Here is a 25,260-nt window from a genome sequence, read left to right as displayed (position 1 = left end):
CTCTCTTTGCCAGAAGGAGGAGAAGCCTCCTGTTTTTCCAGAATTAGAATAAATGATGGAGTGCATCAGGTGTTTAATGCCTCAAATGTGGCTTTCCATTGCAGATTTATAGCTTTCGTAGCAGCTAGATCCCCAAACATATAGAAAATGAGTCTAGACATTAACTTTTCTGTAAAATGAATTCTGGGGAAAGGTCAAAAAATATTTCCCAGCATCTTCTGAAAACAAAACTGTGAGGCTTGCCTGACTTCCCTCTTCCAGTCTCATTGCTGTCTATAGGAAACAGACATAAGCAAACTCTGAATAACTTAGTCTACTAGAAAGCTTTTTGTTTTCATAAAAAATTTAAAGTGGAAAAAAAATAGTCTTTTAAATAAATACCAGCAGCTCTGTTTTAGACACACCATCCCTCACAGTAAAGGAAATGAGGCAAAAAACCTCCTTAAATAGATGAGTTTCACAAGGAGGAGGAGCATCCAGGGTTGTTCTGGCTGTAAGACCAGATCCCTTGAGTGAATTCAGCCTCCCAGAAAAGCAGAGTGCACTGATATTTCATACAGTTCCTGTGGGTGCTCCAATGCATTCATGCAATCACATATGGTGCAAAATGCTAAGAGGAATCCAGCAAAAGGCATGAAAGTGCAATAAATTTTTAAGATCTTGCGAATGCCAACACAGCACTTCATAAAAACCTCAGTCCTGAGAGCAGGGCTGCTGTACACATCATAGGCACAACATATGGTGCAACCACAGTGCAGTCAGAGCTAATCAGTGACTGGTGATGGAGCTTTATTCTGGAGTTTTAAGAGTGTGATTAAATTTAATGTTTATGCTAGACAAGAAGCCTGTCTTCAATTCCTTAGACCTACCAACCCAGGAGTGCACGCAGCGTGCCCTGAGGAGATGTCATGTTTTCTGGGAAGGCAGGAAGGTTCACCAGAGGGAGATCCTTATTGATTTTATCTCCATGCATGCCCCTGTGAATAATTTATCTTCCTGTATGCTTCTCTGACATCTTACTATAAAAGTCTCTTGAAGGTTACTGTAAAGCTCCTCATTCCCAGACTTAATGAGGGTTGGTAGGAAATCAGCGTTGATGAGTGAGTTTGGATGAGTGCTGGGATAGGGGTATCCATGTGCCAGGAGGTAATGGGGAATGTGGCTTCCACTGCTGAGCCACCTGTGGGTGCATTGCATTTATTCACTGTGTAATTATTTGGGATGAGTTCAGTTAATGCCACCATGAATTATAGCAGCGTGAACTGTGTTTGGCTCAAGGGCGTCACCCACCGTGGCCGCAGGGTGCAGTCCTGCAGACATGCATTGCTGTCTGGATTCTGTGCTTGTTTCCTTGTCTAAGTGCCCTTTTCTAAATGTTCATCTTCTTTTGATGTTTCTAGGAGCTGGTGGGGAGTAATCCTCCTCAAAGAAACTGGAAAGGAATTGCAATTGCCTTACTTGTTATTCTCGTTATCTGCTCGCTGATTGTCACCTCTGTCATACTCCTGACACCAGGTATTTATAACCTTTAACTCACTTCCAGGCTGTTTTTCTCCTGTAATTTTACACTTCCAGGAGTAAAGGGATTGCAAACTAACTGCAAAGCCAACATCAAAGGAATCCTCCTTCCTCACTTTATCTCAATGTGATGCCCAGTTCAAGGCTATTCTTCAGTAGATTGTTTTAGAGTTTTACATTTCAGTTCAGAGGTCAGGACTGCTGACCTGAGGGGACAAGCCTGGAGCTTGATTGCCTAAACAGGGATGGGGAATGTAATTTTAGATGTGTCAGGATGGGAGAGGAGCCCACACAGGGCAGTGAGGGAGGGCACAGGAACTCCTGAAATTCATGTCCACATGGAGCAGTATTTACCAGCTGAGTGTCATTCCCTGGACTATTGGAAATGGCATTAGATGCCTATGCCTTGGCACCTAAATCCCATCCCATTCAGCTGGATTGAATTTTAGTTCAGACCACAGTGTTTACAAAGCAATTCCACATAATGATATACCAGATAGTATTTATCCACAGCAAATAATTAGTAACTTCCCAATAAGGAATTCTTTAAGTTAATCCCCTTACCAAGTTTCAGCAAAGTTCAGTGCATGTAACCTCTGTAAATTACTTCTCTTACAGAAGCTGCTGAGGTTGTAGGCTTGAATTTTAATGTGGTGTCATTATGATTATTGATTATTATGTATTTATACAGCCCTGTAAATTTCCATGCCTACTTAGGGAGTAGGAATAAAGCTCCTTCGCAGCACTGACAAGATTGTGAACTGAATATGAAAAGACAAACAAAATGAGAGACAAGACAGAAAAAATAACTCAGTGTCAGAAAGGGTGAGGAGCTACAAAACACAGGGGGAGGCAAAGGTCCCCTGCTTAGGGATGTAGAGGAGAAGAACAGGGACTCCCTCTTGGATGAATACATGTGAGTGGTACAATTTAGGGAGCAGCAGGACAGAGAGCACAGAGCTGAGCAGGAGAATGAGGGAAGACAGCAATCAAACTTCAGGAAGTGGAAGAGCACAGGGCAGTGAAGTGGAAAAATGAGACAGAAGTTGTGGGGCCAAAATTTCCAGCTCATTACATGCAAAATGCATGCAGTCCAGCAGGTCTAGGCCATCTTCCCTGACAAAATTCTTATCCCACAGTCCTGCTGTGTGAGGAACTGGAGACAATGACAAACCAAGAAATACAGGAGTGCACTGAGATAATTTGAAAATGAGTGGAACAATCAGCACATAATTTTTTTAGTTATTTATTGTCATGACATATTCAGTTTATTCCATGTTATCCTGAAGTTTTCAATACAAATTTAAGTACCACGTGGTCATGCTGGAATAATTATGTAATTAAATTAATTAGGGTTAAACTTAATTAAAGATCATTTATTAAATTAATTTTGGTGATGTTCAGATTCAGCATCTTTGGACAGGGCTGTTCATCTCTGAGATGTTTAGGGGCATGGTGTGTGGACTACACTCACATCAGGCACAGATTATTAGGTATGAGAAGGTTGCCTGCAGTTTTGCAGAAGCACAAACTTTTCAAAGAGGTACATGAAGGCCTAGATTACTTAGTCCATACCCATGAGCCTCAACAAATTCTCTTGAAGCTGAAGCACTGCCTAGATGGGACCAGGGCTGTCACTGACATCAAAATCCAAAAATATTAAACCCACTGGCTTCCCTTGATTGACAATGTGGGTTACCCTGTCATGACATGAAATCAGGTTTGATAAGCAGGACTCTGCTCTCAGGAGGCTTTTCTGGCTGTGACCAATGACTGAATTCTCATGTAGGTGTTTTTCAATACCCCCCAGAATAAACTTCTCCATAACTTTACCAGGCACTGAAATGTCACTGACAGGCCTGTAGCTCCCAGAGTCCTCCTTCTTGAAATACTCACATTCAGTTATAAATAAAAGTCAGAAGTGTAGTTTTTTATATCTATCTTTCATATGCATGCACAAAAACACTCTCCCTTTGGGGTGTGTGTGCACACAAATGCACACAAATAAATCAGACAGCTTTTGTTATGAACCCAGCAACACCTCCAGATAACAGTGTTGAGAGGGTCTCCATGCTTAAAACTTAGGAATATGCAAAGTCATTTTCTGTGCTAAAATTTCCATTCATGTTTTCTGAGATTTCTAATTACCTGATCTGCTGGTAGGCTGGGCTTGGGTTGTTTTTTTTCCCCTGCTGATGTTTCAGAATTGTGTCCCACATGAACATACAAAAACCCTGAGCTGAGTACTGCTCCTGTTTTTATTATGGATCCAAAGTGCTTCGTGGTGAGACTTTGCCAAGGTAAATTACAGAGCTCAGGTTGCTGCTGTGGCTTGGCAGCTGCTGAGTTCAGTCTTCTTCTAAGTCGCTGGCCCTGGAACTTGCTACAAGGTTGGGCTGTGACAGAAGGGAACAGGGGACTCATTTCATGGACTGAGTGGGACTCTGAGACTGGTCTGACAAATGTGAAAATATCCCATTGCTAATCCCAGCTGGGCAGAGCATGTCCCAGCAAGGTAGGAGTAGGGAAGGTGGAGAAGCCTGTCCAAAAGGAGAGGCAGAGTCTGCAGTTCTCTGCCATGAAATAGTTCTCTGGAAGAAGAAAGGTTTACCTTTTGGTAGTCAAACTGAAAATTAAGTGATGGATATGTGAACAAGAGATGAGAAAGGGGAAGGAGCACAGTGAAGGAAGGAGGTGGAGCAGTTTTTTGGTTGTTCAGGGAGAGCTGCCAAGTATGGCAAGTATGGAAACATCAGGAAACAAACAAAACAACCAAACAAAGCCCTCTTCAGTGCAAAAGCCTCAAAGGGGGTGATGCAGTCTGGCATGGGTTAGGCAAAGTACTTGAGGATATTCAAATGTTTTTAATTCTTCCTTCTAATTACATTGTTGGAGCCCAGCCTGATGCTGTCACACCAGTACAAATAACCTTTTTCATTTTACCTCTGAATCCTTACTCTCCCCTGTCTATCTCAGTCCTCTTCTGTCTGGAAGACTTTTATCTCTCAGTATTTTGGTGCTGGTTTGAAGACCAGTTTTGCAGTGTTGTACCAAGGCATGAAATACAGAGATGCTTTAAAACCAGTGCTGAATATCATTTAATGCCTGATTCCAGACAGTAATTTTGGACATATATGGGGTAGAGTGCAGCATGCAGGCATACAATCATGCTCAGAAAAAGAAAAGTGTTTACCTGAACCCATAACTTGGTCTAGTGCTGGGAGAGCTTGGGTATCCTCTCAGGTGGTCTCCTTCAAAGTCAAGAACAACAGGTAAAGTGGGAAAGATTTGCTTGGCAGGGCAGACAATGATTAAGGTATTTAACAATTGGGGAAAATGAGGATTTGTATGTCTCTTCCAGATTATTTTTCAAATTGGCCCAAACCTTTAAAAGTTTTAGCTCTGGACTGAGAAGGAATGAAATCCCTTCTGGTTTGGGTTTCTCAGGGGCAGGTCACTCACCCTACTCCAAGATTAGCACAAAAACTGGGAGCAGTGGACTTGGCATTCAGCAGGCACTGTAATTACAGTGGCAGTGCTCTATCACTAGTTAATACTTCTTATTTTATAAAATCCTAAAATCACCTCAACATTTCTATGATTTGTATATCCTTGGATGTTCCAGAACAACCTTCTCAAAAGAAGCAGTAGTTGGTGGAAGTTTGTATTTAATGACTCTGTAGGACACCACCCACATACCATTGCCTCTGCTGAGCTTCTCCAATTTCACGGTGTGTGAGTCCTGCCATTTCACCCACCTTTGAAAAATGTTAAGCTATTTATACAAATTATAGCAGTGTTGTCCTGAGGCTTTCCTAATTGGCAGCTCTGCACTTGTCACAGCATGTGGCACCTGTGCAGGTCCCATTCCATTGTTTGTGTATTTATATAAACACATGTAGAACATTCTAAAAGCCTGCCCAGGCACAGACACACTGAGTAAAGATGAAAAGAAGGCCCAGTCCTACAAAATTTTGAGTAAAATAAGGCCTTCCCAAATTCCATTAGGAAGAGGCTGATTTCTCATACATCTGTTCCTGGTATTTAAAGCTTTCTGGAGATGTACATCACATTTGCTTCTTTCAAATTTGACCTTTTATCTGAAAAAAAAAAAAAAAAAGAAAGTACACCCTAATCCATATTAAAATTTTTGCAAAATCCATAAGAAACATTTCTCAGAAGTGGTACTGAGCTAGTCATTGCATAGCATTAATTCACAGCATGCTGGCTGACAGTCAAAGCATTGCCTAGAAAGATTTGTAGCTCTTGTGATACTCAGAGCAAGGCACCATCCTTTGACCAGCTGTGCAGGAGAGCAATTTGTTAACCACAGTTATATATAAATGTGTATTTTACACCTTTACAAACAGGTGGAATATTACAGAAGGGGAAAGGCTGCCTGTTTGCCTTGTCTGGCCACTGCCTTTTGGGTACAGAGAGCTCATCTGGGGGAATAGAGGGGTTAGGTCTGCCCAGGGCCCAAGCAGGCATGCTGAGGTGGGAGTGGAGCTCCTGGTGTGCTGGCCACAGAGAGATGAGACCCTGTCCCTCACATGCAAAGCACAACAGGCCAGGAGGTGTGTGAGAAAGCACCTGACACCAGCCTGCGGCTGAGCACCAGGGCTGATGGAAAGAAGGGTGGGCACCCTAAGGTGGCTGCAGCTTTCTGACCTATCCAGCAGCCTCTGAGCATGGCTGGAGTTGAGAAAAACTTGGAAGAGAAGAAGCAAAACAGGTGGTGAGGTCAGCTCCTTGCCCCTTTTTGTTGGAGTTTTCTGGAGTTGTGGAGGATCTTTGTTTGTTCTGTGCTATGGAGAGCAGTGTGATGTCAGCCCAGCCTGGGTTTTTTTGGGGGCACTGACTGCAAGGGTGAAGAGCAGGCAGATGGACCTAAAAACAGGGCTCCTGCCATGCCTCAGGGTTGGATCAAACCCAACACAGACACAGTTCCTGCTTGGTTCTCCCAGCACGAGGCTGTGATGTTGGGATGCTGAGGTTTGTGATGTGGCACTCAGACCTCAAGTCCCTGTGCCACTCGCATGGCAGCCCTGCTGCCACCTGGATCTGCTGGCCTGGGGGATGGGAATGCAAAAAAAAACCCAAAAAGCCCTTGCTTAATCCTGTCCTTCCATAAGCCCAAAAAGGCCCCCAGGTCCCTGCAGTTGGGTGTGGACAACCCAACCTGTCCACCAGCTGGTTTAAACACCCTGAGGCACACCAAGAATCTGCTGCTCAGGGCAGAGTGGGTTGCCTGAGATCCCACAATTGCATTTCTTCCTCCATAAATGTCTCCATTAGGGCCAGAGGAATGGAGCAGATGTTCTTAATAAGCCCTCTGACCTACCTGTCTGTTAGAGGAGGGGTCAGTAAGTTGGTTTTTTTTGTGTTACTGAAATTCATTGATGGATTTATTATTTAGTTTATTTGTTTCCTCCCCAGCTCTGTGGCTGAGATGAATGTAGTCCATGGTCCAGCAGAGGACCTTTTGCAGCTCTTAGAGCCCAAGGCAGGGGACAGGAAGGGAATCTCACCTCATCCCTTAGAGAGGCTCCTAAGTGTGCCAAGCCCAGGTGCTGCCCCTCTCTCTTCCTGCTGAGGAGCTGGAGGGCTGTGGAGGGGCAGGCTTGGTGCAGCTCCCAAACTGGCTGTCCCCATCCAGCACAAAAAAGAGGAATAGGAAGGGCTTCCCACCCTTCTCCTTCCCAAATCTCCACAGAGCACAGAGGTTTGCATGTGCCTGTCCTTTTGCCCTCTGGGGGGAAGAGGGTGCCTGTGTTTCTCCAGAGGGCATTTGGGAAGCATCTCCTGGAAAAGGCACAAGCCTGGGGCAGTGTGTGGGCTCCTGCCCAACCTGACCTGCCTGGGTATCCAGTTCTGGGGACCTGCCACGGTGAAATTAATTGGAATGATTTCCTGGGGTCCTTGTCACCTCTGTTTTCCATTTTAATAAATAAAATTTTGCAGAAAAACTTGGCATAACGCTGTCACACAGAGGGATTTGGCTGAGGATTTGTATTAATGGATTCTGGTATTTGGAAGCCACAGTGTGGATGAAATCTCAGCCAGACTAGGGAAAAATATGAACATTGAAGAATATAATTTTATTTGGTAAAAGTGGAAGTTTGTTCTGAAACACCTCTTAGTGGAACAAAACACTATTCAGAGGTATATTTCTGTCATCTCAGGTAGCCCAAGGGCCTCAATTTAGTACAGCAAAGAAGACTGATTTTCCACAAATAAGTGCCTCCAGGGTCTGATTCCACTCTTCTAATCATAAGTATTCAGAGTAAGTGTAGCCCTAAACAGTATTAAAGATATCTAAGGCTGCCAATAAACCTCAGGCGTGAGGATACTGTCGTGAGGAAAGTTGTTGAAACACACATTCCTGCTGTGGAAATGTTCAGAATGTGGCCTCCTCTTTTCTTTAAAAGAGCAAATGTATTTAAAGCTGACTGAAATATTTCCATGAAAATATTATTTCAGAAAAAAATTGAATGTTGACAACAAATTATTCATTGAGGGTGACTGCTTGTCAAAACAAAAAAAAATTACAGTTGATGGAAGGAAAGGAAAGAGGGAACATTTTAATCAAAATTGTTGGGTTTTCGAAGTTGTTGATTTTTCTCTAAATTATTTTCAGCTTTGATAGTGCCATGTTTACAAATGAAACTGTATATCCTTTCACTAAAAATTAAAATTAGTATGGGCCAGCTATGCAACATCTAAGGATGAAGAGTTATGTCTAATAGACTTTTCAAAAATATTTCTGCAACCAAATGTCTCATTCTCACAGAATATCTTTTGTGAATTTCTGAAGTCATCTGTATGAGCCCTTATAAGGTTAAACACCTTACCAACTGTGGTTTTAAGTTAAATTTTTAAGGAAATTAAAAAATATAAGCTTTAAAAAAATGGCCATTTAAAATACTTTTAAAAATATAGAGCATAATTTCAGGCATATTTTAGGGTTTACCTGCTGAATAGTAAGCATTATATATCACTATGACACCTATAGGTGTGTTAGCATGACTTAGATTCTTTTCTGATCATGTTATGTCTGAAAATGTGTGTTTTGGACCATTTCTTGGTCTTTTTGTAGTTGTTCAGACCAGGCATATATATCAGGGAAGGTTCTGTTAGTGAACCATTAGGTGGTCCTTTTATAACACCATGGGAGGGGATTTGTGTGTGACACAAAGCTTAATGTGGATTTCCAAATGAGATATGACATGTCACATTCACAGTTTCTGGGCTTTCAGATACATTTCAAAGTTGAATTAATGGTAGTTTATTTTTGAATGTTTTACAGTCGAAGATAACAGCTTGTCTCAGAAGAAGAAGATAACAGTGGAAGATCTCTTCAGTGATGATTTCAAGATTCATGACCCAGAGGCTAAATGGATAACTGGTGAGTTTTGAGCACTTTGTAGTATCTCTGCTTTGCTTCATTGCCCCCTGGCCACTGGTTTTTTTATGCTCTTTTTAATTCCTCCATTTCTTTATTTTGCTCCTGAAATCACAGGATCAAGGACTGGTTGGAGATCATCTTGTCCAACTCCCAGCTCCAGCAGTGAGAGCTGTTTGCCCAGAATCATGCCCACAAATTTCTGTTTTCAACTTCAAATCCCCATTCCAGTCTTCCTCCTGTTAAACATGCAAACACCATTGTCCTAACTTTTTATCTAGGGCTGCCCAGTGGGCTCCTAGATAGGCATGGAAAACTTGGATAGCTTTTTTCTCCAAGGGCATCCAAGGCTTAGTAAGTGATATAACACATGGTTGGGAGAAGTGGTTGGAGCACCATCAGTGATTATTTTACCATAAACAAAACTGGAGGTTTATATTCCCTCATCAAATCCATTTTTTTCCTGGCAGAGAGATGAAGCAATGCAAAGCAACAGGCAAACAGTGGCCCAGCAGCAGCTGGGCTGGGCTTGCACACAAGCCATGTGCTGTTTTTATCCTCTGCTGCCTTACATTTTCCAGTCAGGGGAAAACCAAACAACACTTGAATTAATGCATGTTGGATTTGCTGGAGTGGAGCTGCTTTGGGGGATGTAGATTCCAGCTCTCACCAGAAATTGCCGCAGTCAGAACAAGAGAATAAAATGATTTGTGGTGTGCTGCTCATGTGAGTTCTAGTCCAGCTCCTATTATCAGGGAAGTTATTAGCTTTTCTTTGGAATTTAATGGGGAACTGGATCAAGTCCTTCCTCGTGTTTAGCTTCCCTTGTCTGCTGTGCCTGTTGGGAGCAATTTTAATACCTGTAATGAAAAGAGAGAGTGTTAAAGGGTAGTGCTGAATTAATACATCCCCCAGCTGCAACCCACTCAAGGGGAGGGGAAAGCTGTTGCAGACAATAAACACCTTCCCAAACACACCTGCCAGAGTGCAGGAGCTCTTTTCCAGGCTGTGTTCTCCGTGGGAATGGTGCTCCCCACAACCACTTTCTGGGAAGGATGATGATGGAAATATTAGCTGCATTGCAGTTCAGGATTTTTTGGCTAGCATCCTTTTCCTTTTAATGCAGATATCCTGATGGTCCTTATTAAGGAAAAGGGGTTTTACTGAGACTTTCACTTCTATTTGCTTTATTTGCTAGAGTATAGCAAATAGAGCACAGTGGAGGGAATGATAATGAATAAATTAAACTTTTGCAGGAACAGAGAATGAAGTAATTCCATAGAGCTGGCAAAATATGCCCCCACTCATGAGTATCACTTTATGTGGACATAAGGCTTGTTTTTTACAACTGCAGTCTGCTGCGAAAAAACAGCATTTCCTTGCTTTTCAGTTATAGTCAAATACTAAAGTCATAAAAATTTTCATTAAGATTATGATTCTTGAGTTTTTAAAAATCCATCTCTGTCCTCTCGTTATGACCCTCTAGTGCTGTCTTTCCTCTGAAATTACTAAAATACTGTTTATGTAAGAGACAAAACACAGACATGTTGTGAAAACATACACAGAAATTTTAGAATTACTTACTCTATTGTTTTGATATGGACAAACACTGACACTGATTTTAATCCTTCTAAAGGAATTTTATGAAGCCAGTAGATACCCTGATACCAGATATACCCAAGGGTGACTTAGCATTTAAGGACAAGATGCTTATCTACAATGTCATTCATCCAAAGACCCAGAGCCATTTTACAACATTAATTGCTTTTCTGTATTATAGTTGGATTTTTCACAGCTTTCTTTAGCTGGCTAAGTGGTGAAATTGTGATTAAGATGAAAGACCAGTAGCCAGATTCCTAAGCACATGTTGTTATTGGTCTCTTATTTTCCAGTATGTACATGAAGGACTCCAAAAATGCCAAAGCCAAACTAATTAACTTAGTATAACAAGATTGTTGGAATGCCTTAGCAAAAGAAAAAAATGCATATTTTAAAATAGCATATTAAAATTGGATGACAGCTTACAAACCTAGCTGATGCTTTGTGGGGATCCACACAGTAGTTAAAACAGAAGTACTTAAATATAAAATAAATTCGTAGCTGTTGTATGTCCTTCTTCCCCTTCCTCTCCTGTTAATCATACAGCAAAATATGACAGTCACTCAAAGCTCTGCAAAATTCTGTCCTCCTGGCTCATCAAAGCTCTATTTCCTTCCTCTCCCTCCACATTACTGCAGAAGAGAGGAGGTTGATGGCCAGAGAGGAAGCATGCTGCATGTTTAGGAGAATTTGAATCATCTGAGGGATTTGCTCCCAAAATAATTCAGTCAGTAAAATTCAGTCAGTGTTCTTCCCAGTAAGCAAGGGGCTGATTCAAACACTGAATGAGGAAAGTCTTTCCCTTATCTACAATGAGTCTTAGAGCAAGTGCTTCAATAAATAGAATATTTATATTCAGGGTCACATTTAAAAATATGCTGAAAGTTCCACGAAATTGATGTGATGAGTTCATGTTTTAGTATTTTCTTGATTCTCAGTGGGCATGTGGGAAAAGAACATATTTCTAAATCAATAGCTTTGTGTCATTCTATTGATTTGAAAGGACCTAGGAAAAAAGGAAAAGAACCAGTCTAAAAGCTGACATGAATACACTTTCAATGTAAAGATTACAGGCTTTGTCTCAGCTTTCAATCACAACTCATCGCTCATTTGTGGATATATTTGCATTATTTTTAATTGGAATTGCAATTAAATTTACTTGCATGAAATGAGAGGTGTGGCAAAGTCATAAATTTGTACATTTTACAATTTTTGTGGTGCCACTGTAATTTCAAATTTCAGTTTGCATTTTTATCCACTGGTTCAGGGAGAGGAAAGAATACTTTATTTAATTAGCATCTGTCTTCTACTGCCCTGACACTGTTGTCTTTGGCTCTGTTAAGGGCGATCCAGAGGAGCGATGTTTTCATAGGGCACATAGTGACAGGCCAAGGGGGAATGGCTTCAAACTGGCTGAGAGCAGGTTTAGACTGGATATTAGGAATAAATTCTTCACTGGGAAAGTGGTGAGGCACAGGTTGCCCAGACAAGCTGTGGCTGGCCCATCCCTGGAAGTTTCAAGGCCAGGATGGATGGGGCTCTGAGCAACCTGGGATAGTGAAGGTGTCCCTGCCCGTGGCATGGGATTGGAAATGGATGATCTTTACCTCCCTTCTAACCCAGGCCATTCTGCGATTCTATGATTCTGTGACTAGCATGGACTGCTCCAGAGTTTATTTCTAGGTCCACTTCCAGGGATTGCCATCGGTTAGGTTTTCCCTGTAGTGCGAGTCAATGCTGACTTCATTGAGAAGGTTTTGTTTTTCAGGACAGCATAGTATATATGTTATACCACAGTAGATGTCAAGCAGTGAAGTACAGGAAGTTTGGGGTTCTGTTAATTGGCACCCCCATCCAGCAGTCCAAATGGAAATAATCTGAGCTGTGTCTCATTCAGCCCTATTCATCCCACATCTCCTGTGCTCTTCTCCTCATTGCTTCATTCCTCATACTCTGAGCTGAATTTCCCTTTCCTGTACAACTGCAGTTATATTTTCTGTATATTTAACAAGCATATGAGCTCCAATCAGTGGCTCTTTTCATCCTGTGCATCTTAAATGTAGCATTTGAACATTTCCTTGTTTTCATATCCCCCTTTAAAGCCTGTCAGGAGTGTCCTGTGCCAGCCTGTCGTCAGCCCTGTCCCAGCTGACAGGTGGCCTACTCGTTAGTCTAGTCCCTAATTGTTCAGCAGTTCTGCTCATGAGCACCACATTACCTTGTAATTAGGCTTCACAATTACTGGGCTTTTCCTGTAATTTCTCTCACACAGCAGTTTAGCTCAGGTTTCTGAAAAGCTCGATGGGATGGTGCAATGGTCTTGCAATGTTCGACAAAAAACAGGATAAGGAAATCTGTTGCATTTTGTGCTGAAGAGCAGCTTGGTCATCTGATTTATACTACAAACAATAATTCACAGTTGTTATTTAGACCTGGCCTGAGAAGCCAGTTGAGTCATGCATTCTGGTTTTTTGGCACTTTTAGGCTGCAGTGATTCCTGCCAGCTGTGAATTTGACCCCCAGCATCCTGGTGATGCCTTAAGTTTTAGCTTTCAGGATTTTCAGATTCTGTGCTGCCTAGGGGTGCAGTTCTGAGCCTCTTATTAAATGTTTGTCAGCTCCCTTCACAGAGTAGGTAGACCAAACAAATCCATTCCCTGCTGAAGACCAAGGACAACTTTAGGGTCCAAACGCACAAACAAGGGTGGGCTGAAGGGAGGAACAAGAAGGATGAGAGTTCACAGCTTGAGGCTGTGGTTGGACAATTAAACCCCAATATGCAAATGGACCAAAAGTTATAAAAGTGTGAGACCTTGTGACCAGTCAGCCATTTTGTGACCATTTTGGCTCCACCCTGGGTGTAGCCCTGGTCAGGCTCTTGTCCTGCTCAAGGTTACCCTGAAGGCTTTTCAATAAATCTCTACTTTATTCTCTAGCTCTGTCCAGTCTCTGTTCCAGGTCAGCCTTCCCAAGGCGTCACTGGGAGCACTCCTTCCTCATGGGGAGGGAGCACTATGTAAAAGAAGCAGTGGAGACTGAACTGTATATGCCACTTGTGGATACTTATGCTAATCTTCTGTCTTTGTACTTAAATGGCAAATAGAATTTGCCCACTTTGAAGTACTTGGATGCTGTTTTAGTTAGAAAAACATCAGAGCAGCCTCTAATATCCTGACAGAGGTTATTGCAATGGATTGGGTGCAAGAGTCAGTCCTTACTTTTTAGAGGATGTTTTTCCCACCTTGCTGTGGGCATCTTGCAAGACAGGGTACTTAGCAGTGGCTCTTGTCAGGATTTGGGGCTGTAGGTAAGAGACTGGGGGTTTTAATTAGGAGAGCATTTTCCTTGGGCTAGACACTGGCCAGACCTGGGGAGGCAATCCTTGCAGAGGGGTTGAAGCCAAGAGGGAAAAACAAAGGTTAAAATGAAGAGCACAATATATTCAAGCAGTGAGGAGCACTGAGGTACAGGACAGCAAAGGACATATTTATGGTCACAGGAACTTAAAAAATGTGAAAATCAAGGCCTTCACTCTAAGGTCCCTGCCCACTCACTTCCCCTGAAATATTGGAAAAATAATATTTATTCTTTTGAGAAGAGGAATAATGAGTAAATTAGCAGGAGGCTTCAAATGACATTTTCAGAAATGTCTCAGTTATTTGGAAACCTGCCACTCAGTGAGAGCCAGGACCATGGTGTGCCCAACTTGCCTCTAAGAACAGCAGCTGGGCCTTTATTTCAAAAGCCCCTTTGAAAAATACACTAATAACTAATATCTAAATATAATGGAGTAATCCTTTTATCTTTAATACTGAAGCACATGTGTTTTGTTGCATGTTTCACTAATAACATCATAGAATTTCTGGGCTCTTTTAAAGTCTAATATTGAATTTAATGACCTAGAACTAATAAGTTTTATTTACCATGCTGAAAAAAGCATCATGTAGTGACTGAGGTAATTTATTTCAGTTTACCTTTAGTAATAATGCTCAGATCAACAATACTTTGATAGCCCAATTGCCCTCAAGCCTCTTCTCTGCAGTGTAAATCCATTGCACTGTATTGATAAAAGCACTGATGCATTTCAAACGATGCAGATATATGTGGAGTACATGAATTATTTATAGGTTGCTTTTTTTACTAAGAACTTTGTAAGTGCTAATATTTTTCATTATGAAAAAGGTTTGTGGTAAGGTGCTGCTTTGACAGCTCTTTAGACTAAAATTGCCCTCCTAGAAGCTACAGCATGGTTGACTGGAGTGCAGGTTTCCCTGGGCTGTTCTCCATGAGCCAAAAGATTCATGGAATCATTAAGGTTGGAAAGAACCCCTGAGTCCAACCATCAACCCAGCACGGCCAAGTCCACCACTAAACCATGTCCCTAAGCTCCACTTGACATGGGCTTTGAGCACTTCCAGGGATGGTGATTCCACCTCTTCCCTGGGCAGCCAGTTCCAGTGTTTCACCAGTGAAGAAATTTTCCTCATGTGCAATCTAAATCTGGAACAACTCAAAGTCATTTCCTCTTGTCCTGTCACTTGTTACTCGGGAGGAGAGGCAGCTCCCACATCACTACAACCTTTGCAGAGAGCAATTGACAGCTTGCAGGTGACCATCCAAACTGTGAGGCAGCAGGAGCCTTTCTCTTGGCAAGGCTGGGCTGTCAGCAGGAAAGAAAATTCATCTTTCTGTTTGTCATCCAAGAAGTTCCCTTCCCTGGGCTCCAATGCCATCCCAGTTCCTGCCTTATGTTAAACGAATGCAAGGTAGAAAATGCTCACAGGTGCCTTTGTTAGTGTAAATCTGGTGAAAGCATAAAGAAAACTGGGTTACTCTATCAGAATATTTGCCCACCTTGTTAATTAGAAATATTAGCTCATTAATTACAATGTTTTTTTAATGTGTGTTAAAAATACTGAGATGAATGAGTTTACTGGTCTTAACAGGTCAAAGAAAACTTTCTCCACTCTCAATTCAAACCTCATCTCCAAGCACATGGCAGCTTCTTTCTTCAGTATTTTTATGAGTGTTTTGGCTTTTGAAATGTTTTTGAAATACTTGCTGAAACACACAGCAAGATAGCTGGTGCACAGCACCCTGGTTTGTGCTGTCTAAGGTTCAGTGAACTTCCAAGCCCCTTTACAAAGAACCCCACAGCCTCTACCTTATGCTGAGGTAAAGACACCCCCAGTAAAGGAAAATGCTGTGTGGGCAGGAAGAAAATACAGGGGAAGGACTAAGAAGGCTTTTCTGGTCTAACATAGCATCATTTTGCTGGGGATGACCTTCAGAAACCCTCTGCAATGATTCATAAAGATAGGGATGTTTGTTAAATAAATTTTTGGGTAGTGTTGGTGCCAGTGGAAGTGTCTGTGCATTTAGAGCTTGTTGATCACTAGTTTTTATTCTAAATGCCTTCATGAAGTGACATCCTGTGTTGCCAAAGCAGTAGGTAAGAGATCTTGCTCTGTCACTACTGCCACATTGAGGAAGAAGTGAGGAATATGTTAAACCATTTGAAACATAATTTTGATTTTAGGCCTCACCCTGGATCCCCTTCTTCAGAGATTCCTGTGGATCTGTGATCTGAGAGTACTGGAGAGGATTTGTCCTACTCCTGCCTTTCAGCTTCTGGGCAGCTGCCCGAGTTCAGCAGTGGCAGTAACCTGTTCACTAAAGACAGGAAACTGGGGAATTAATGGCTTTTTAAGAGACTCTAACAGGTCGTGGAGGAGAGCATTCCTGCCATGTAGCTGTTTTGTTCATTACTGCTTGAGAGAATGAAATGGGAAATCAATTTGGCTCTTTCAAAAATTAATACATTCTGCAGGGAGGAGTGTGGTGCCAAGGATTGGGCAGTCCCTCCGTGCACTCTTCTCTGCAGTGCTAGATTGCTGGTGGGATATGGCTTTTGGACTGAGAAAATAATTCTTTGGTGTTTACAGCAACTTTTGAATTTAGAAGGAGAAATGTATTGCATAAGGTCATGTTTGGGAAAAATACTGCATCCTGGAAAAGCAGAAGTAACACAGTAATGATCAAATAGAAGGTTTGTGTGTGGCATTTTTGAGTAGTTTGATGTCTTGAGGAGGCCAAGATTTCCATAAGAACCTATCTCTATATTTAGAAGCCTCCATAGGTAACCTAATTTCTCCAAAGCCTGCGGAACTCTAATCATTCCCCTGCTTGTCATGATTGCTGTTGAGCCTCTGAGTCAAACGTCTTCCTGAAGTATCAACATATGGCTTCAATGAGAGAACATCTAAAAACCCACATGCATTAAAAAGTGGCCTCAGGCATTCAGTGCCAGAGCTCTCTGTTTGTTCTGTCTCTGCATCTTGCCAGGATGAGTGAGGAGTCTGGGGCAGGGCTGGTGGCTGAAGGTCACTGGGAGCACTGAGGTGCCAGGAATGAGGGATGAGGAGGGTGTGGACAACGTGATGCTGCACAGGCAGGGCTGGCTGCAGCCACTCAGGGGACAAGGCCAGGCAAGCAGGGAGGATCTGGGGGGTGTTCCAGGTGGAGCTGGAGCTGTGTGAAGAGTGAAAGTGAGTCTGGATGTCAGTACTGCTGAGAAGTGGCTTAATGGCCTATGATGAAGAGCTGGAAAACACATTCAGTTACTATGGCAGTATCAAAGAGAACAATTAGTGAATCAAAGATGACTGGAAGAGGCAGGAGAATTCCTTGGACTTCATTTCTTCTTGTCTAGGTTCTGTTAACACCCACCGCCCATAACTGCCTAACTCTGTTCCCACCATTTAAAAAAAAAAAAAACAACAAAAGAGGAAAAATAGACTTCCCCCCTGCAGGCAACATCCCACTCTCACATGTTGGGCCAGCAGGCTTTCCTACACTTTCTATAGCCATTAACAGAAACAGATTCCCCATTTCCATTTCAAGCCTGACTCCACTAAAATTAGTGTTTTTCCCTCACAGTAGCTCAGAAACAAGGCAATGCCTCCTGTCGTGACTGTGTCTGCCAGAAAGAAGCAGCTTCAGGGAATAATTTGAAGTTGTAAAAGGTGTGTGAAAACTAGAACAATTTGGGCTCCTTTGTGTGTTAAGTTTGGTTGTAGATTTGAGGTAGAAATCCCTGGGAATTTTGTAGAAGCTGCCCCCACTGTTCCTCCCCATCAGCTGCCTGTTGCTCTAAGGTGCTCTGCAGCATTTCTAGGGTCAGCAGTGGATGCAAAGCTGATAAATTCAGTGCTGGGTCCTTTTACCTGCCAGCCAGGCAGATGCAGAGACACTAGATTCACAGTGGGGAGCCTTTTGATTAAAAAATAAATAAATTTTAAAAAGGAGAACAGCAGGGATGGAAGTGGGGAGGAAATGCTGCCACAGGGAGCTGTAGCATCTGTGGGGGCCTTTGAAGAAGGTGGCTCACAGCAGAGGTGTTTCTGATCCACAGACACAGAACCACATGCACAGTCCTGCCTGTGTGCTGAACAGTTTAAATCCAGTCAGGAAAAGGATCAGGGGTTTTTTCATCCTGTTCAAAGTGGCTTGAAATCAAAACCCTGCTGCTCTCAGAGCTGAAGGAAAGGCACTGGTTTTTTCCAATAGTGTAACTGGGAGAGGGATTGAGTGTTAAAAATCCATGTCAATAGCTGCAAGTAGAGTGTGACACCAAGAGATGCTCTTCCCCAGCTGATACCTGTGAACCAGGTAAGGGTGAGCTCCCAGCTGACCCCAGCCCTTGGGGAAGGGGGCACTGCAGTGACAAAAATTGTCTATGATAAACCTTAAAAAGGACGGACATAATTGCATTCCTGCTGGCTGAATTTGTACTGAAATTAAGTTGCTGGGGTTTCTTTCCTTTGACTCTTCAGAGGAATGTAGCACAGGCAAGAGGAGGGAGAGAAACAAGAGCTGTGCTCCGCTCCTGGGTGATGGAGCAAGCTGGGCACAGCAGAGGGTGTTGGTCTCCTTCCCCAGGAGCTTGGCAGTGTTTCACCAGGGGGAAGATTGCTTTTGGAGAGAGTAAGAAATTTTATTTTGCTTGGGTCCAGCACTGCTTAGAAGATGTGGGCAGATAGAAAGGAGACTCAGTTTTGAACTGTAGGAAAAGAAGGTCAAGAAAGAGGGTTTGCATAAACTTGCTGATGGTTTTTCTAACGGGCTGATTTAAGGATGGGAACATTTTAAGAAAGTGGTATTTAAAAGATAAGCACCCAGGAAAGCACAGATGGAAGAAATGAGGTGCATATTTGCAGGATGTGCTGAGCAAAAAGCAGATTCAAGGGAGGACTGCAAAGGGGTGATGGAGAAAGGAGAACCCTTCAGGGTGTTCAGGCCTCTCCTTAAGCCATTGATCCTAATTATGACACACTGCTGAAACCTTCAGTAGTGATTTCGAGAAATGTTTGTTTTTTGGCACAGCCCATCCCTGGGAACATCTCATTCTCTGTGATGCAATTTGCTTACCTTTTAATTTTTTAAAATATGTATTTTAATCAAGGCAATTTACTACTTTTAATGCTGCCCTGCCCAACTTTGATTCCTTCTTTGAGATTTTTATTTGGTGCAAAGAACATTTTCCTGACTCAGTAGCTTTCCCAGAGCTTGCTCCACTGCTCTTGGACACTTGTTGAACACAGAATGCTTCCCCAGGATTAATTAGAGCAGTATGTATTCTACTTGTTCCTTTTAATGAACATTAAATAAATATATGCTGAGATACCATAATTAAATAATTTGAAGACAGGAAATACTGTATTTCTGGTGATTAAATTTTATATCAAGGCTTTGTAACTGAAAATTTAGCAGGCAAAGATTTACTTATCTAAGAAAAAAGTCCCCAGTGAACTTGGATCTCCTGACTGGATTAAGCTGTTGAATGTATGAAAAGCATTTTTTTTACAAGAAAGAGTACCAGACTTATATAATTCATTAAAAGAAATTTAGAATGAGATAATTGTCATTGATCAAGGGACTGTAATTATACTTTAAAATCTCACATCAGTAGAAATTCAATTAAGAGCACAGGAGACCAAAGGTTTGCCCAGCCCAAAATCCTGTTTCCATGAGAGGCGAGATGTGTGTGCACAGGGGTGAGCAAGAGGGCAGTGAACCTCACTCACTTCTTAGCTCAGAGAATTCTCAGATCCTCTGGTATATTTTCTGTTTAGTTGCCCAAAATAGTTTTTTCTTCTAAGACACTTTCCAAGCACTCTCCAGAGCCTCTTGCAATCCAGCATTTCTTTCATCAGTGAGTTTCACTGACCTAAGACCTGTTGCAAGAGGAAGGGCTCTTGGGAGCTTGTTTCTATCTGCTTTGCTTGGTCAGCCTTAGATCAGGACTTTGGACAAATGTTTTCCTCCTCTAGGATATAATATTAGAGAGGATGGGAACTACACAAAAGGAATGTACAGAAGTGTCTGGGTTAACTTCTCAAAAATATTCAAATTATTTGAGTTTCATGACTCTTGAAGACAAATGTATGCATGCAGTATAATTTGTTTGACCTTAAAGAGAAGCCAGGTGATCTTGCTGTGTGTTAGAGTTAGAATCTTTAGGTCCCTATAGCAAATCATGCCACACAAAGTAATCATGATATCATAAAATTGTGTGATCCAGGTCCCAAGCAGGGGATTCATAGCCTCATGTCAGCTCTGCACTGGGTCTGCTGGGTATGATGCAGAGATTTCATTTTGCTACTTGACTTTAAGTCCCAGCCTCTGGGGACAGATAGCACACAAAAATACTCTACTTTGATTTAAAAAAATGCAATAATTAAAAACATTTTTAGTACTCAGAGATATCATAATTATTTCTAAATGGTCCTTCAAATGTTAAACTTATCTAGAGGTAAATGGAGACAAATCCATTTAATTGCATTTGAAACGATGTTTTTAAAATATCAGGTTCTTTTGAAGGATTATACCTGTCTTCCAATGCTTAGGTTTCATAATAATTGACAAAATCTGGGTAATCATCTTCAAAGCATTTTAGCTTTCCAGGGAAGGCAGAATGGCAGGGGTGGAAAAAAATGTAAACAAAGTCTAGTAAGAAGGCGGGGGGAAATGTCAGTGTTCAAGCCAAGAAAAGTTTTAAATATATCATTTCAGAAGCATTTCTTCCATAATGGGCAAAATTCTGGATCTATTAGATAAATTATTATTATATTGGCATGCACTTGGCTCTATAAAAATTGACTCCACAACGAATGGTGGTGAATCCAGCAGTTCAGAGATTTTGGTCTTATTGCAGTTTTGTTCCCTGTGGTCATTTATGCAGAATAAGCCATTCCAGGGTCTGGCTGGAAGCCTTGGCCTTGCCATGCATTCCCTGCAGGAATATTGGAGTAACGTGGTACCTTCAGGCAGACTGAGAAGAACAACCAAGACTTGGACAAACATCTGAAATCCACCAACTCCGCCCGGACGGAGTCCAGAATTTTTTTCCAATGCTCTAATTTGTTACCACCCTAATAAACACTTATTCTCTGCTCAGCAGTTAATTTTCCCATTTCCTGGTGGACAGGAGCCCATCCCCAGGCCTGCTCCTGCAGCTGGCCCTGGATGCTGAGCCTCTGGCAGCACCAGCAGGGAGTGGAGCCAGCAGGGCTGGGCTGGCCCCTCGAAGGGGTCAGTGCACATATGCTGGGCCATGTGCAGCAGTTTCCACTGTCTGCTGCTGCTTCAGCTGCTGGACTGACTCATTTGACAAGACAAATTGCTTGGAATACTCATGCATAAGCCAAGATGCTTATTAATAATTTGGAGGTATCTTTTCCTTGTTCTCCTTCCCAGGGGGAGCAGGCTGTGAACTGTGACGTGAAAAATATGGGTTTTTTTAAACACTAACTTAAAATGTGCCCAAGAGTACATACACATATATATATAAATATATTCCATGTGTTTAATATTTTCCTTCTTCCAGGTGTCACTTTCTGGGGCAGCATTTATAAGAGTTTGCCATTACCTTTTGCCTCGAAGCTGAAACCAAACACAGCAGCAGGCATAAGATATGGCCTGAAACCAAATTAAGCTTTAACATAATAGCATGCTCTTTAATTATTTTCTAATTTTAATGCTCATAAAAGAAGATTTTTTTTTAAAAATACAGACTTATAATTATAATATTCCTGGGTTTTTTTCCTAATTAGCACAGAATGGCTAATATAGTTAAACTATCAAGCCAGAAGACTATGAATAAGAAAACAGGAGAGGGATTATTAGAATTCCATAGTTTATATTTGCTTTCCTTCCTCTAGGGCAGGAAACTGAGGGTGTAATCAATTTTCTGTTGCAATCAACTTTTTAGGAGAAACTGTATTGAACTGTACTCAGGAGAGAAAAATACTGAAAACAGCCTGTTCTTATCCAGTTTGAGGGACATCATCACCTTGATCACTGCAGTGAGCTTGGGTTGCTCCATCCAAATAAGATGGATTGGAATGGGAATAGAAATGGTCCAGAGAAAGATTAAGACTATGACAGAAGCATGGAATCGCATGATGAAAAGAATTGCCCTGAGTTATTAAAAAACTGTGTAAGGATAGAAAATAAAGAAAAATATGAAGAAGTCAAGCTCTTTCCATTGGATAAGGGCGTTCTTTGGATTTAATCTTGTCTGCTGGAAGTTTTCAACCCATTGAGAAGGTATTATTGGACAGAAGGTTGATGAGAATGGGAAGGAAGGAGCAGTCATTCTTCTGGTGTAACTCTTTTCACCCATTGCATTTAAACCAGGCGTTCATATCAGCCCTTTTCTTTCTGCACCAGCATCAGCACAGTTATCTTCTTAGCAACTGCTGGTGCTTCAAGATCAACTGTACAAAGGCAGCAACAGGTGGAGGATGTTGGTTCCATGGTAGAAAGAGGAAAAGGAACAAGAAAAAGCAAAATAAGGAATTCAGGGATCTTTTCTGGGCTTTGGTGAGGACTCTGTAGGAGCTGACCCTGTCACTGGTTGGCAAACCAAACCAATGAGCAATGCTAAGGAAGAGCTCCTCACTCATCATGGAATCACAGAATGGTTTGGGTTGGAGGGGAACTGAAAGATCATCCATTTCCAACCCCCTGCCATGGGCAGGGACATTCACTAAACCAAGTTCCTCAAAGCTCCCTCCAACCCTGAACACTTCCAGGAATGGGGCATCCACAGCTTCTCTGGGCAGCCTGTTCTATTGCCTCACCACCCTACTTAGCTGACATTAATTTTTTCATTCCCTCATCAGTCTTTAAAAACAATGGGATTTTATGTATAATTGCAAAGTGTTTCTCCACCCGTGGCTCCCTTGCAATTGGGTGCAGGAAGACTGTTCTCACTCAGGTGCCATTTCCTTCCCTCAGTGCCATCTCACTCAGGACACCAATCTCCTGCCCAGTATCCGATCTAATTATTTATTAATTGTTCTATGCCAGTGTTGAAAGTGTTTCCATTGGCTTTGTATCAGGGTGCCCTCTTGTGACCACTCCAAAACAAATAATCGTGCACTGGTGACCAAAACACGTCTTGGGGTCTTGGATTTCATCTCTTGCCTGCCTCAGTTTTCAACATCCTGAGGTCAGGGTGATGGACATGACTCTGACAGACTCCTCACACAGTTAGACTTCATCACAGTCATACCTGACCAGACACATCTGAAATGACAGGGTGACACCAGAGGGATTGTGAAATATTACATGCAAAGATAATTAAAACTACTCAAAGCTGCACACAAAGCATTTCTGCTTGTTCACATACAACAGTCTCATGCAGTCTGCACTGAGATTTAAGTAATCTCCCCATGATAATAATAATGAAAAGCAAGAAAAAAAAACACTTTATGTGTTCTTTCTGCCCATTATGGCCACTAACAAGTGCAATTTGGTTAGGGGCAAAGAGAAGGAGGCAAGGGAATGCACAGAGAAATTAAATAAGTGAGCTGTGGGGTCACATTTTAATGAAAATTTATTCATGGATTCCTTTTCTTTCCTCAGTGTCAAATGGATTATTACATTTAGGTGTAACACTTTGTAATATGTACTCCTCTGTGTGAAGCCAGACCAAATGAGGCAGATAAGAGCTGGTGCATTTGGCAGAGAAGAGGGAGGGAGTGCTTGGGGCAGGTGTCCCTGCATGGAACAGGCAAGCTGGGTGCCACCAAGCAGGAGTGGCAGCTTGGGCTCTCATCTGAGCTAGAAACTACAGTGGAAAAAGCCCTGGAATTTTTATATTCCCAGTGAAATCCGTGCCATTGGGTATTTGGGGCTGTGCACCCCTCCCAGTCACTTCATGGAGCTGGGATAAGCTGGTCCCTGCTACCTGTTGGCCGAGCTTTCTTTTCTCTCTTCTGTTGCATGATGTGACTGTGAAAAATATGCAGGGTGTGGATAAAAGCATCAAGGACCATTTTCCTGGGAAAACAGTTGTCTGGGGTTAAATTGCCTCTGGCCTGTGTTGAACATGAAATGTTTCCAGCAGGGAATCAGAGGGATGAGTGTAATATGCTGTCTGCAGCTGTCCAGTAACCTGGGGTCACTGCACTTCTCCTCCTGTACCATCCAGGATTTGAAGAGCACATGGCACAAGCACAGCTGAACAGGAGAGTAAGATGGCAGGGAATTTTGGAGGGAGATTTCTCAGCTCTGGAATACACCAAAGTCATCTCAGTGATGCACTTCCCTCCTCCCCCAAGTCATTAGAAAGATAAATTGAGGTCAGCAGGCAAGAAGATGTGAGGTTCCACTGCTGTTCTTAGGGTTTTGCAGCAGTTTTGTCATTAAGATGGTTTGCCCTGGATGGAATAAAAATGGATTTAGACCAGCGAATGTATCATTCATTTTTTGCCTAATTGTAGTGTCTCTCTTTCCCCCCCCCCCCTCCATTTGTTATAAAAGCAGATGGAAATTGGGAAGGGAGTAATTTGAAGTTGAAACAAATTCTCAGTTTCTCGCATGCATTTCAGCTTTTCAGCCTGTGCCACTGAGTCATGATTTGAGCCCACAGAGTTCCCAGACTGGAGCTCTTTGAGGAGGAGTTCAGCCTCACAAATGAGGCAGGAGCAGAATTTTACCTGGTTTCAAATCTGGGACCCAAATTTCAAAGGTGTGCTCTGCCTGTGTTCTAGGCTTGATGCTGAAATAATCTTTTTTAAATTTTTTTTTGGCTTGAATCTTGAAAGAGATGGGATTAGATAAAAAAGAGAAACAGACCAGCATTGCTGATTTTTATAGTTTTATGTTTCCCCAAGACTCAGTCTTCTTCGAGTTTTTGACAAGTTAATTTACAAGCCTGCTAGAGGTGCACGTTGATGTGGGAATTTTCCTGAGCTATAATTGTGTTTTATTTTACTGGTACTACTGTAAAAGCACTATATTGGTGCACCAAGTGCAACTGCATTGAGATGATGAGCAATTAAAACCACTTCTTGCATAATAAAGCACATTCTATCATGTTGCACTTAATACACCAATGCAATGTGTTATACAGCATTTAGCTAAATTACAGTAAATCACCTATTTAAAGAAGTTTTCCTTTCAGCCTTGCATGTGGGGAAAAAAAGTGCTGGGAACAGTAAAAAAGATAATGACCCATAATGGCAGAAAGCTAAAATTGGGATTCCAGTTGTCTCCTGGAATTAAAGGCTGCAGCAATGTTGTTAAAGGCAAGCTGTTCTCTGTCCCCTGTTGCTCCTTGTATCAGCATCACAAAGCCTAAGAAATTCTTATTTATTTCAGGCAAAGTAGCAAGGCAGAAGGAAAAGAAGTCACTGACAGGGGAAGGTGGATTGAAACAGTGGCAG

At 42.1% G+C, this 25,260-nt stretch overlaps 1 protein-coding gene across 4 annotated transcripts in view; it reads left to right on the top strand.

Annotated features, from left to right (window-relative positions):
- DPP6 (dipeptidyl peptidase like 6) overlaps positions 1 to 25,260 on the top strand; it is a 544,817-nt gene that overhangs the window by 373,807 nt on the left and 145,750 nt on the right. For all 4 annotated transcript variants that reach the window (XM_063415978.1, XM_063415995.1, XM_063416003.1 and 1 more), the window contains exons 2-3: positions 1,401 to 1,515; positions 8,828 to 8,926. In XM_063415978.1, coding sequence (XP_063272048.1) covers positions 1,401 to 1,515; positions 8,828 to 8,926 — 214 coding nt within the window. The remainder of the gene's footprint in view (positions 1 to 1,400; positions 1,516 to 8,827; positions 8,927 to 25,260) is intronic.

Source organism: Prinia subflava, chromosome 1 (assembly GCF_021018805.1).
Source record: "Prinia subflava isolate CZ2003 ecotype Zambia chromosome 1, Cam_Psub_1.2, whole genome shotgun sequence".
NCBI lineage: Eukaryota > Metazoa > Chordata > Aves > Passeriformes > Cisticolidae > Prinia > Prinia subflava.
Note: the sequence above shows the minus strand (reverse complement) of the source record. Positions and strands in the feature narration are given on the sequence as shown.